Source organism: Diadema antillarum, unplaced genomic scaffold (genome assembly GCF_040938485.1).
Source record: "Diadema antillarum isolate AM-2024a unplaced genomic scaffold, OU_Dant_1.0 scf00000037, whole genome shotgun sequence".
In the NCBI taxonomy this organism is placed as follows: Eukaryota; Metazoa; Echinodermata; class Echinoidea; order Diadematoida; family Diadematidae; genus Diadema; species Diadema antillarum.
Window position 1 is genome coordinate 2,816,939 of NW_027270926.1, and position 14,531 is coordinate 2,831,469.

The 14,531-nt window shown below is 35.7% G+C and overlaps 1 protein-coding gene across 1 annotated transcript in view; it reads left to right on the forward strand.

Annotated features, from left to right (window-relative positions):
• The window catches only part of LOC139709418 (sodium/glucose cotransporter 4-like), an 88,517-nt gene that overhangs the window by 25,111 nt on the left and 48,875 nt on the right, over positions 1–14,531 (forward strand). The window contains exons 2-4 of the mRNA XM_071621389.1: positions 2,372–2,443; positions 3,209–3,313; positions 7,884–8,048. Of these exons, the coding sequence (XP_071477490.1) occupies positions 2,372–2,443; positions 3,209–3,313; positions 7,884–8,048 (342 nt within the window). The remainder of the gene's footprint in view (positions 1–2,371; positions 2,444–3,208; positions 3,314–7,883; positions 8,049–14,531) is intronic.

Genomic DNA, 14,531 nt, shown 5'->3' on the forward strand with positions numbered 1-14,531 from the left:
GCCCAAAGTCTCAGCTACAACATATTAAGATCTGGGAGCAATTCACCGAAGCATAAGTGAGCTAGTGCTCGAAAAAGATAGTCATGTCAAATTTCATTTGCAGAAAAACTGCACTCCCATAGAGATAACACGTCATAATGAAGATACAGAAAGAAGAATATATGACCTTTGACCCCACTTTGCACAGACATGATGGCATCTGAGCAAAAAGTCGTTATTTTGTGAAATGATTCTTGTAACATGGTCTTTGCGTGTGCAAAATATGGGAGAGATAGGACATGTATTCACCAAGATACAGGATGGAACATTTATGACCTTTGACCCTAATTTACATACCCAAGATGGTGTCCGATCAAGTAATTGTTATTTTATGAAATAATATACGTGACATGAACAAAACATGTGCAAAATATGGGATTAATAGCCATTGTTATTGTTCATCTATTGCACAGAAAGTAGTAGAAAGAAAGAAAAATAAAGAAAAAATTATGTTATTTTTATAGAAATTTGAAGGAGAAGCATGAAAAAATCAGAAAAAGATAAAGTTAGGAAAGGAGATTCAGACTAACTAAAGAAAAAGAAGAAAAAAAGTGTTTAAAAAATATTAAAAAAAAGTGGCAGGGGTGAGCATCGAACCAGGGACCTTAGGATTACGAGTCGGATGCGCTATGCAATGACCTATTTCATGCTCCATAGGCCCTGTGTATTAAGCAAAATGACGCTGCATCGAAACCACATGCAATTTTTCAACCAAGTTTTTCGACGTGATGCCGACGTCGTATGAAAAAATGGAGGGCACACTTACGATAGCTCAAAGTCTCAGCTACAACATACTAAAATCTGGGAAAAATTCACCGAAGCATGAGTGAGCTAGTGCTCGAAAAAGATAGTCATGTCAATTTTCTCTGCCAGAAAAACTGCTCTCCCATAGAGATAACACGTAAACTGGTCAAATTTTACAAGGATACTTTCAATCCATTTTTACGAGGTGATGACGTTATCCAATCAAAATGTTGTTTTAATATTAATGAAAGAACATTTCATAAGCTACAACATACTGAAATCTGGGTGAAAATTGGGGAAATTTAAGTGAGATACGCTCGAGTGAATTTGAAATTTGATGACGTCATTTTGAAAATTTACTTTTTTACTTTATTAAGAAATTTGATATCTTTTAATCATTTTTTCAGTATCGCCAACCCATGAAATGACATGTACAACTCATCAGCTTTTAGAATATGTCAAGAAAATGGGGGGTCACCGTCCATCCAGACGAGTAAAATCCGATTTAAAATTGGCGGTTTTTTGGCATAGTTGCACTGTGTATCCCCATTGACGCACGCGCGGAATTTTGAATTTGACGGGCCCGTATAACGTCATATTAAGTCAGATCGACTTGAAACTTGATAGAAATATTCCTTGACATTTCGGACATCCGATCCGTGTGAAAAAAATGAAAATTTCTATTGCATATGAGCTGTGCGTGCGTATATGCGCGCGCGCGTACGCGTCCGTCCGATTTTTTCAATTTTTCAAAAAATGCTCTAAATGGTCTGAAATGTGTGCAAAAATTTGAGCTCGATTGGAGCATACAAATATTTCAACGCGCGCGTACGCGCACGTATCAAGCGAAAATGTGAATTTTGAGAATATGAGTAGAATGCGCATAACTTGAAATATATGTGACGTAAATTTCATTGAACAACTCCATTCCATTAATGAGATATGATTGAGAATGTGTTTTCATATAATGACGTCATAGTGACGTCACGGTCGACTAATCAATTTGATTTTAATTCGATTGCCGTCTTTGGGACACGATACATACATGGTATAAGTTTGAACTTGATAGGTATAGCACTTTCTGAGCTAACCTCTGCACAACTTTTGGGGAGAAATAAAGAAAGAAGAAGAAGAAAGAATCCGTACAGATACAGAAGGTGATCCGAGAGGATACTCGGATCACCTAATAAATGAAATGAAATGAAATAAATGAAACTAAATGAAGAAGGATGGTGCTGAATTTCATATAAGTTAGAATTGTAAGTTTATCCATTTTCAGTGACGATCATCAGCAACTGATTGTGTTTTCGCCATGTGAGATATACAAATGTTACATTGAGTTGGTTTGAAATTATGCTTGCTCATTTATGCTTGCTTGGTTTTGGTTTATGTTACAGATGAGTTTGAATATAATGTGCAAATGTGATGGTTGCATAAACAAGAATGCTTCTGTTCGTATGCATTTAACTGAGAGTAGAATGATAAGGCTGTCATACATTTGATTTTCTTCCATACTTGTTGAAAATGTATGACTTCTAAAAGGCCAAAGTGAATATCTCTACATTTTTTCCCTCTTCTTCTTTGACAGTCGATGTTTCGATCCAATCGCGGCAGCGCAGAAGGCTACTTTCTAGCTGGAGGAGCAATGTTATGGCTTCCTGTGAGTAGAGCTTTGTCTTTTCCAGGTGATGGTGCCAACATGTACCTTTTTTTTCAAGGACCAGCATGGCTCACATAATTTTTATAATCAAATCCATGTTTATTAGTGATCTTGATGATGATTTCATGAATGATCTTCGTTATTCCTGATCATTTTGAATAAAAGTGTTCATTGTTCATTTTGAATTTAAAAAATCCCAAATTGAAATGGGGTTCATTATTCCAAAACATACATATTCCATATTACCTACATGCTCATTAAATTGAAATTGGATTCATTAATCCATACATTTGTGGCATTATTTCAAAGGTGCATTAGTCAGCATATTAAATGGGACTAGTGTTTCGTGAAACCAATTTTAAGTGGTTTGAAAGTATTTCATCATTAGGTATTAAACAGTTAAGTATCTGCTGATCCCCATGCTTTTACTACTCAGAACCTTTATATCTGTGTCATATTTCATACAGACATGATAATTATTATGATAATGGAGAGAATGCATATTTGCGCATGTGTTTACTGAAGAATATTGACTATTATTGCAATAAATTATCACCATCATGTTTTCTGTTGTACAAAGTGCCTTTTTGCTGACAAGGATGTGTTTGTGTTTTGAAACCAATCACCTTTTAAGAATGTGATGTTTGTTTGACTCTAAATCTGTGTTAAAGTGAAGTATATCCTCCCATTTGTGCAATCATGGTACCAGTAATTGCTTGTTTGAGAATATTGGTCCCCCATATACAATTTATGTTCCAATCATAGGTAGGAGCCTCTCTCTTTGCCAGTAACATCGGCAGTGAACACTTCATCGGCCTGGCTGGCTCTGGAGCGTCTTCAGGGTTGGGCGTTGGTGCCTTTGAGCTCAATGTAAGTGGTATTCATTCCTCTGTCTTTTACAGAATGGGTGGTAGAGGACACAAGAGAAAGGAAGTCCTACCTTTGCACAAGGGCTTAAATCCAGCCTGGTTGAATGGAAGAAAGACAAACTTTGTGTTGGTGGGTGTTGATGAACTCTTAGGGTTTACATAATTTTGAAGTACCAGATGATATAGATATAGATAGATAGAGAGATAAACATAGAAAAGGGTAGATAGATAGATAGATAGATAGATAGATTGAAAAGTAGATAGATATATAGATAGAGAGAGAGAAAGATTGATGTAATTATATGCAAATAGATCGATAAGAATTACTATAGGTTGATAGATCAACATGTAGATAGGTGGGTAGAAAGATCCGTAGATATACATAAAAATCAATAGGTACACTGTAGGTAGATGGATAGATTATTATGAAGAGATTTATGTCGATACAGACACTGCATAGGCCGAAAGATATAACTAGGTAGATACATTATAAGGTAAAAGATAGGTAGGTAAGCATCTATATAGGCACACGGATAAACAGATAGATAGACATAAAAAGATATTAGTAATTGATACAAGATAAATACAAAATATATTAAGAATATAGATGGATAGATTTTCTGATAATTTGATGTATATATAGAAAAATGAAATATGACAAAAAGGAAGGAAAAGGAAGGGGCAAAAAAACAAAAGCCAGTGTGAATATTTGCAGAAAGATTAGCCCTATTCAGGAGATAGTAGAGTATTTGGAAGTTCACATGTGAGCTCACAATGGGTGTAGCTCCATTCACCATTTCTCTGCTTTGACTGCACTGACAGATATGGTAGAAAGTGTGTGTGTGTGTGTGTGTGTGTGTGTGTGAAACAGACAGAGATAGAGAGTAGGGGAGGGGAGCTTGTTCCTATGTTTGTGTTTGCAGAGGAGCCAGAAAATAAAGGGCTTAGTGTGGAATTGTGAATGTATTAGTGAGCTCTTGCCTTCACCGTGTCAAAAATAGATGTTTAAAAGCTTTGAAAAGCTTTCTTTTTTCAGTGATGCGATGCCCTGGTCACCACAACAAGGGCAACTTGTTGAAGAACAAGGCTTGAAAGTGCATGTGTTCCAGATCTTAAGCCTCATGTCTTCTATCTCAGTAGGGCTTGAAACATATTTTTTCTAGCTATTCTCTTTTATGGATGTTGATTAAGTGAGACATAGGATCGAAATTGAGCTTTTTGATGACAGCAATATTTGAAGAGCAGATTTCACAAAATGTTTGCAGAGGGTATATGGTGTAGACACATCCATGTCCTTATCGAATAAGGGGTCGATAATCTATATATAATGACTACTGACACAATATTTATCTGAGTTTTCCTTGAATACTGCATTATTTATGGAGTGGCCACACTAATTGTACAAAAATTTTATTGAACAGCAGGGGAAATGATGTTGATACCAGAAATGCATATAAATAAGCTGATGAGGTTTTTAGGAGAACCACAAGGGGGTATAGACAAAATGTGTTATATCGCCACCTCCCTCCACCACCACAATAAGAAAAAAGGAGTTTTTACTTTTAACCCATTGGGAACGGAATGATTTTGCTACGCATTTCTCCATGGACACCTGCCCTAATATTTTCGGGACTCATCTTCGACAGGTTTAAAAATATCTTCCCAGAAAATTATGTTGATCTGAAGGATATTATGAATGCCCCAAAGTGTAGGGTAGATATATTTTTGGACAACAGACTGTAGCCATATGATAGCCTTTGGCTGTCTAAAAGCATGAACCAGAAACCAAATTTCGTCCATGGAAAGAGAGAGAGAAAAAAATAACAAGCAGACTATCTGGAAATAATTCATGCACTTTAAAACTTTCAACTGACTCAAAGATGAAATCAGTTCAGGCTATTTCTTGCAATGATAGGATAGTGTGTATTAAGTGGTAGTGTGTATTAAATGGTACTGTGCAAAGCAAAGTGAAAATACTTGAACAGGCAAATGACATTGCTGCCCTTTTACATAGAACCATTCCTTTAGCAATCTATTAGAAACTTTATCACTGTAAAGCCACCAATGAGAAGTCTTACTTGCCATACAAATTAAAAAAATAATCCTACTTGCAAGCAAATAGTGTGAAGTCTTTTTTGATGAACAGAAAATATTTAGTCAGTGTTAAAAATTTCCACAGTCTTTCCAAGGTTTCTCAAGCTCTAAATGTAGATCATTTTCAAAGTACTTCTATGCTTCTAATTGTGTATGTTAACTCAATGGTCTGGCAAATATTATTTTCATCCTTCCATGATTTTGAAAGAAGACACCTGAGTGTGAAAGAAAAGGTACTACTTGTCTGCTTTGCCAATTCAAATATAACTCAAAATCAAGCAATGAAAAGAAATAGACACTTGCCTAGATGGTATACTGATAGTATGGCCCTGGCCAGATTGTCATTGTGAGAGATTTTTTTTTTTTAAACTATGAAACATAGATGTCCCTTAGTCGTACAAACGTACTGACCTTTTTTATTCTTATGTCAGTAGCAAGAGAATTGCAAGTTAGCAAAAAACAAGCAAAGAAAAAAAACAAACAAACCGAAACACCCCTTCCCAAAAAAACAAATAAATGAACAAACAAACAAAGATATAATAACTTTCACTGCTATGTCCGAATTATGTGATCATTTGCTATTTTGTACAGCAGTCCCAGTTTGTAATACAATGTATTTCCTTTTTTATCAAGTGAATGAGAATTTATTAATATCATTGACAGAAAAAAATGTGTGTGTTTGTGTGTGTGTGTGTGTGTCATATCAATTAGGAGATATCCATACTCCTGAAGGTATGGCAGAGGAAATCTGTTTAGGGATTTGCCAAAAGAATATGTGAAAATCTCTGATATGGGAGAAAAACATTTTGTGCTTGAATGACTACATTATGGGCATGTTTTTTTTTTCATTCAAAATGTAGGACCCTATCCTTTGTTGTGATCATGTGAAAAGTGCTCTTTTCAAACTTGGATTACAAAGAAAGTCTGCAGTGGGTAACACCATAAGTTTTATGTGTATATCTCTGTGTTTTAGGAGAGCATGTGTGTAGATTAAGTTACAGAAGTGCAGATTTGTGGTGTATAGATTATGTCGTGGAATTTATTAAAATATGTTTACAGTAGGTTTCATTTGAATGCTATAAAAATTTCAGTTTGCCGTGTAAATATGCTTACACTCTTGAACTTTGCTATGTTTGGTTTACATTAGTTTTTTGTTTTTTCACTGTCCTTCCGCCATCAAAGAGAAAGACTGTGCCAAAAGCATTTGTGAAATTAATCTTTACATAAGTAGTGTCAATTCCTTCTTTGACCTAACTTTAAAAAAGTGATTCACACCTAAACAAACAGTCATATCAAACACTCATGTTGTCATTAAAATTTGTGTCACAACTATAACAGGGACAATACAGGTTCTGAGTAAAAGACATATCCCATCAAACCGTTTTTTTTTTTTTTTTTTTTGGTTTTTTTTTTGTTTTTTTGCACACATACACATTTTGGAAATGAAACAAAGTGTGGAAACTGCTGTCTTTTTAAAGATGCCAAAGGCAGCATGGTGAGCCACAAGAGAAAAAAAAAACAGAAAGAAAACAGTAAACAAGATGGAAGATGCTGACTTTATGACTATCATATCAATTTGACACAAACAAAGATGAGTTAACAAAGAACACATACTGTAAAACAAGGAATGTTTGCGTGCATTTTAATTTCGCGAATTTTGCAAGCGCCAAGATTCTCAACGAATTTTGCAAGCGCCAAGATTCGCGAAATTAGAAATTAAAATGAACCAAAAAAAAGACGGTCGGCTCCAATTCGCGCAAATTTTATGCCGCGAATATATCATGTTTTACAATAGAAACAGTGGTAGAATAGGAATTTGATGACTTGATCTGATAATGAATGCCCACAGAGACCAGTGCCACAAGAAAGTAATAAAAACTGAGGAAAAACTTTTTGGATTTATCTCTTACCAGCAAAGAAATTATTTATTACCTCGTTTCGATTTATTGCTGCATATCAACATAGGAATACACTTAAAATAAATCAGAAAGAGAAAAGTACATAATTATGGTGATGCATATCTCCCTTAAATGCTCTTTACAATCTTCCAGATTTTGATGTCTGAATCTTTCGTAGACTTAAAATGGAGAGTGGCCCAAATTGTCAGATTCATCATCATTCAAAACCAAATGCTGTTCATGGAAGTAGTGCCACACGTTACAGATAGAATAACCAGGTGATGTTGATAAATACATTTCCGCCATCAGAAAGAGAAGTTGGTAAAAAATCCTGTAAAAATGGATATTTTGGTGTGAGTAATTTTATCATACTTTGCAAGTAAGATGATACTTGCTAATTTCTAATTCCACAGAATCACAACATTAATTTCTCAAACATATGGAATGCAAAAATATTTGTGTGCTTTTATTTTTGTACTATAGCATCTGGTTGCGCGAAATCCACACAAGAAAAATTTACTTTTCCGATAGACTGTTCTCACTTCTCCATGGTTTCCACTGCCATTTTCACACCCCCAGGCCATCATCATTCTCCAGCTTATGGGATGGCTGTTTCTACCAGTCTACCTGGCCGGTGGAGTCTACACCATGCCGGAGTACCTCCAGAAGCGGTTCGGTGGGGTGAGGATCCGGATGTACGTGGCCATCCTGTCCCTCATTCTCTACATCTTCACAAAGATTTCTGTGAGTACTTTTACTTGAGGGCTACTGCTGGGAAAGGGAAGAGTGGAAGAGTGAATGTTTATTTTGTAGGTCAAGTGGAAAGACTATCAATAGAGAATGAGATTTTCTTCTGGTAGTGAAAGGGGACCTCCGGATGATTTTCAGACTTTTACATTTGATCAACTATAAATCAGTTAAACTGAGTAAAGAGTTTCAGAATTCATAGTGATTGGGATGAGAAATGAGAATGTTTTCAAAATTTATAACAAATTGCAATGAACAAGGATGATGACATGGCAGCCTCACCATAAGAATGCATGAGTTGGGGCTCACGAAGCAGAACAAAAGAAGAAGGCATGCATAGATTCTTCACAGGTGAACTTGTTGAGCAAGTGGTATTGTAATGGAATTGCACTGCTACATTTCTGAAATATATGAGGCTCTGATGTCATCAACACTGTTCAGTGTAATTTGTTTAAGATTTTCAATTTATTGGTTTCTCTGCTCAAGGACCACGACAAATTCAATGAATCTAAACATGGAGCTGTTGATTTATGCACTACATGATGTAAAATTATGAAAATCGTCCGGAATGTCCCTTTAATTCCTCCTTCTATCTTGATGAGGAAATCTCAACAAAAAACTGTTTTATTGATATATCTGCTGAAGCAGGTATATACATGTATTTATATGGTCTATATACTCATCAATGTTGTTAGGAAATACTCGTGCACATTCTAGACTCTAGCTCAAGATTTCTAACAAAGCCATGTAGTGGCCATGTAGCCATGCATGTGATATAATCAGTGCATGACATGTAGACCTACTCTTCAATATTGCTATTAAAGAAATACTCATTCACATTGAGTGCTTTTGCTCCTAACAAAGTCAATTGAAATGTTTGTTAAATTCCTTGTGACATGTTTCTCATGAAGTTCATTACATCTTATATTCACCAAAACTATTCTTTGATCATAACCACTGAAGACTGTTGACACTCTATCTACATAGCTGTAAATGAAAATTTTCTGAGATAAATGTACAGTTCAAATAATCATCCAATCAATTTTTTAATTCATTATGTAGCTTGCTTTGCTGGGTTCATAAACATTTCACCTTACCAGACACCATGTAACTTCTTCACAGCAACAGGGCTGTGTATAGTTGATCACCCAAAATTAGTTACAAATTGCATGTGTATTCATATTGGCTCATTTCTTTTTACTCTCCTCACATTGTAAATTATAACGTAGAAAGTACTTCTTGAATTTATCCTCCTATAGTCAATGCTCATGGCTTCTACTAAAAGCAGGAACACTCTGAATTTAAAGATTAAACATCTCATGATCATGATATTTGTGTCACAATACAGTACATTCACCTCATGGGGTGTTGTTGTGTTTTTTAATTTAGCAAGGTTATGCTATATCTATATCATCTTGACCCTTCATTGGGAAGTTACGCAACATTGGGGGCACCTACCTTTAATTCACTTGGTGCTTGTGCTATTAACAATTGGTCATGTTATTCTAACCTACATTTCTTTATTTGTTCAGTCATCACCTTGCATCAGTCTCTAAAGGGAAATGAGAAATACATCAGTGTCTGTAATGAACATAAGAATATGTGGAAAAAAAAACCCTCAGACTCTTATCAACATTGTTATTCTGTTTCTTAATCAGTAAGTTCTTTCACACCTGTTACTTTTTTTTTTTGCATTGTTTTGTTTTGGTCTAGTAGAGCATGGAGCTACACTGGTGACTCCATGGGTAGAGCTACCAAAGTTTAATGATCTGCCATACATGTGACCACTGAAATTTAATGTCTTGTGAAACTACCTGAAGAAAGGTGTTGGATTCATTAGTGTGAGAATCTGAAGTCTCAGATGAAATCCCTGTTTGTACAGTTCAGTGAAGTGTTAAGACTGTTTGAAGAACACAATTTCTCCATGTCCTATATTACGATATTCTGCAAGATAATGATCTGCACGATACATTTCCCAGTCTGTAGGTGTAATTATAATTATAGTTATGTGTTTGCACATATAATTGTGTGCGTTTGGGTGTGTGTGTGTGTGTGTGTGTGTGTGTGTGTGTGTGTGCATTGTGTGTTCTGAAGATGCACATATTGCAAGAAATTGAGTATTAACAGTCTTAGATTATACCATGAATTCATTCTTTCATCATTTCATTAATTTCCTGTGATGCCACACTAACCTAAGCTACATTTTGATAACCATTTTATTCTTAACTTTGTAATGTATAAGGAGGTTATTTTACTTGTTCTCTTTTGGGCAAATAATGTGATGTAAGATTTTCTTATTCATCTAATGTGAATTCTTTATTCATGCCAAGAGAAAGATGTCAATTGTGACTTTTTTATTTTGTATCTTTGCGTATGGTGTGTATGTACTTGCAGCTTTACACTATCTTAATTTTTTTTTAAATAAACAATTGAATAGGCCATGGAAAGTTGGGTTTTGTTTTGTTTTGTGTGTTGTTTTTTTTTTTGGGGGGGGGAATCAAGGGTCAATGTATCAGAATTGTTTTGTTGATAGCCACTAGAAATAGATAAAAAGTTGCTGTAGGATTAAAGTTTTAATGGAGGGGGGGGGGGCATGGTCAGATTTTGCCTTTGCACTCTCTTGTAGTGGAATCAGCTTAATTGTTCTAGCATTTGCCTGCAGTGAGGCAGTATGTACATTCATGACTGCAATGCTAAAAAAAAAACAGTAGAGCATATATTTCAGTCTGTTAATGCAGACTAGTATCAATGGTCACATGCTGTGCTTGGGTGACTTAACACGAGGCCACAAAAGTTCAGTTAGAAAAGAATGTAGGGCAGTGTCGTTGTGCAGTGATGAAGCTGTTCTTTGGCCACGTCCCATGCAGTTTGGCACAAGAAAAGTTATGGGTTGATCAGATTTTTTGCTATTAATGCTTTTGCAGGGAGTAAAAATGAAGTCGGTCACCTCTCCTAGGTAGGTTTCACAGCTTCTATATAAGCAGCATCTGAGCTTCTGGGTGGGTTTGGAATCAGAGATTGCCAATTCCAAGTTCAGTAGTGTGTAGTTCATGGTTGAATTGTCTAGCCCAATTCATTTTGCATTTGATGCCATGAGAGGAGATGTGGAGCATTGTGGCATTATGCTGTAAAATACAAAATTATATCGTGAAGAAATGGCAGAATTTATTGATCAGTTTTCATTTCTTTCCCACACACAACACTGGATACTTTGCGATTTTCAGTGGTATTTTTGTTATACAAAAACAATAGCATTAAGAAAGAAATGATCTCTATGTTGATGACCATTTGTGAATGTGTGCTGGAAACTATTGAGTGGTAAATTGCGGACAGAGGTTACTCCACTTTCTATAATCCAGGTGCATGGTAATGTAGAAATATTTGCACTACTGGTCTAAACCAAACCAACAACAAATGCCCATATGCACTTTTACATTTCTTATGGCAATACTCCTGTTTTTTTATGCAATCGTGGGGAAAAGGTCAAAATAATAAACAGCAATTATTTAGCTAATCTCTAAGTTCACAATTGTTTCAAGGGATCGGTTAATAAGCTCAGCAGCAACACATCTGACTGGGCATATATAGCTTATATCTTGATTTACACTTTTAGTTGAAAAACCCAACTCTCTCTGAAAATATAAACACAAAAAAGAGTAAAAAAACAGTCTCTTTATTGCTATTTTTTTCAATGATCATCTCAATTTCATCAGAAATGTATAAAAATGCCAGTGCTGAGTGTCAATATATACTCACTTATACCTCTGTAAGCTTACTTCAGGCCCTTTCTACCCATTTTTGCACTGCTTCTTCTTGTGTGTGTGTGCATGAGATAAAATTATTATCCACATGTTTGTGTGCTTCCTGTGGGTATGGATGAATTATCTCAGGTTTTACTACCATGACTGTGTGTGGCTGTGTGTCATTGTATTTGTATACTGTATACGCTATAATTTTCGCGTACATAAATTTTCGCGAATTGCCGCTGTCACACATTTTCGCGAGTGGTTAAATTCGCGATTTGGGGACCAGAGAAAATATGAAGTGGCAAAGAAAGTGTGAATTTTCAACTTACTAGCAAATAAGAATGATACTAGTTATACACTGCATGAAAAAAACTTACCAAACTCTGCGAACTAGTAAGTTAGAATTCAACATTTTTGAAGTGGTTAAGTCCATCGCGCTAGATTTCTGACGAGTGGTCCCCTTGCGATAATGGATTGGCTCTCTACAGTATTCGTAAGTAGACGTGGACGTGCGTAAACAAGCTTAGCCAGTATGGTCTGTTCGGTAAGCCGTGACATGGTATACTAGTACTGAAATGTTCATATCATCAAGGCAAGGGATTCATTTTGGAAGGTAATATTTTCGTGTGTTGTTAATTTCGCGAATAGCTCCTGACTCGCGAAATTCGCGAAAATAAAATATAGCGTATACAGTATTTAAATACATGTTTTTGTGTTGAGGTTTCTCCAACAGACATGCATGCATGTGGTTGAATATGAATCAATTCACAACCCCTCCCTTGGGTTAAAATTTGAAATAATCTAAAAGTGTTTGTCATGCACAGGACTCAATCACACAAAGCCAGGAGTCCAAACTGTTCTACAAAGTTTGTGACTGTTATATGGATGTGTAAGGTAACTGAAATCAATGAATTTGGTTATGCAGAAGTTTGTTGTTGGGTTTTTTTCAGACAAAGTTAATGAAATAGGTATTGAAGATAACCATGGTCTAAATGAGCTTACATGGCCACAACTTGTGATTAAAATATTGCATTAAGCAGATGCAAAATGCATGAAAATGTCTTCAAATAATAGTGCATTTTGTAGTGGCAATGAATTTTAATTATTCTGTTTTAGCAAATTAATTGAACCATGTAAACAATATCAATTTCATGTATTGTGAAAATACAAAATTGTTATTGTCTCTGTTTGTCAGATCAACATCAAATGGTGATGTATTATAAATTTTTAAAAAAATAGGAAAGAGTCCTATGGAAAGTTAGCAGTATCTTTGAAGAGCAAAAAACAAAACACAACATGTTCATCTGCAATATGTTACTAACAATGGCTGAAATGTTCCTGTAGAGTTGAGCACACTGTGAATATTTCATCAAGATATAGGCTTTTTTTTTTGGCAAGCTTTTATTTTCCGAGATCTGATATCATTTTCATGACTAATGTAATGTATTAATACTGAAGGAGGCTGATTTTCAGGGGAAGTAGGAAAAAATTAAGATGATAGAGAGTGCTCTCATGTTTACTGGCTTTTCAATTTTCGTTCATTTATTCATGTTTTGGGGTCATTTGGTGCTAAACTTCTATTTTACTCTTTTGATTTGGGTTTCATCTTTATGTTCATTACCTATAGCTACCATATTATGTTTGATTAAGCCCAGCAAATCTGCATTTGGAAGTAACAGCTGTTCAGGGTACATTCATCCCACGTCATATACATGTGGCATAGCAGAATGATGAGATCTTTCTTTTCACAGGCTTTATATCTTGCTCTCTGTCAGTCTGTCTGTCTGTCTACATGCATTGCTTCTTTTCTTCACATTCAGATTTCCAGCTTAGACTGTGCAGGCATTTTGAGTTGGTTGACGGGATTATATTGACGGCAGAAAAATTATTCAGTGAGCGAAAAGGTGGCAGGGTGCGACTTAGGACAGATTTTCTGAAACGTGTGCGAGTCGATGATGTGCCGCCTGCCAAATTCCGCCTCCTAGCATTCTTGTACTATTACTCTTCAACGCAATGAGGAAGTGGGCTGCATCACTGGAAATTCATTCTGTCTTCAGGGGAAACTGCTCCTGTCGATTCAAATTCAAATTCTTCTCTTCCTGGTTCAATAGAGATGAACAAAAATAAAAAAAGGGAGGTGGGGAAGGGGAGTAGTGGAGGTTGTTAGGTTTTTCTTTGTTTGTATTTTTGTGTGTGTGCTATTTATGACTTGCTACAACTCTCAAACCTGAACACATTTTCCAGTACTGAATGGTTCCAGATTGATCTTGGCCGGTTCCCTGTGATAACTCCCTCCCCCAAATATACTGTTATAATGCAGTCTGACCTCTCCTTTCCAGATATCTCAGGACCAGCACTAATCCAGATAAGGGATTTGGCCCGCACATGGGACACTCAATGTTTAATGCATACAGCCACAGCTGCTGAAGAACGATCGCTTGTACCATGTCATGCCCTGATTTAATGAAAAGTTTTCTGCCCATGTTCTTGCAGTGATTTTTTGGTAGTGAATGTTTGCAGAATGCAAGTTTGATATTTAGATGAAAATTAGATGTGAATGTATGTTTAACTCAATAATGTTGAGAATTATATGTAATTCATGTGAGTTGTGCTGGAATTTTGTTTGCATTTAAAATCCCCCTTTTCCTCATAATCATTAGATTGAAAAAATGAAAAAAAAATCATGCCAAGATTGCATCCGGATAATAGAGAGATCAGGATAAAGGGAGGCTGG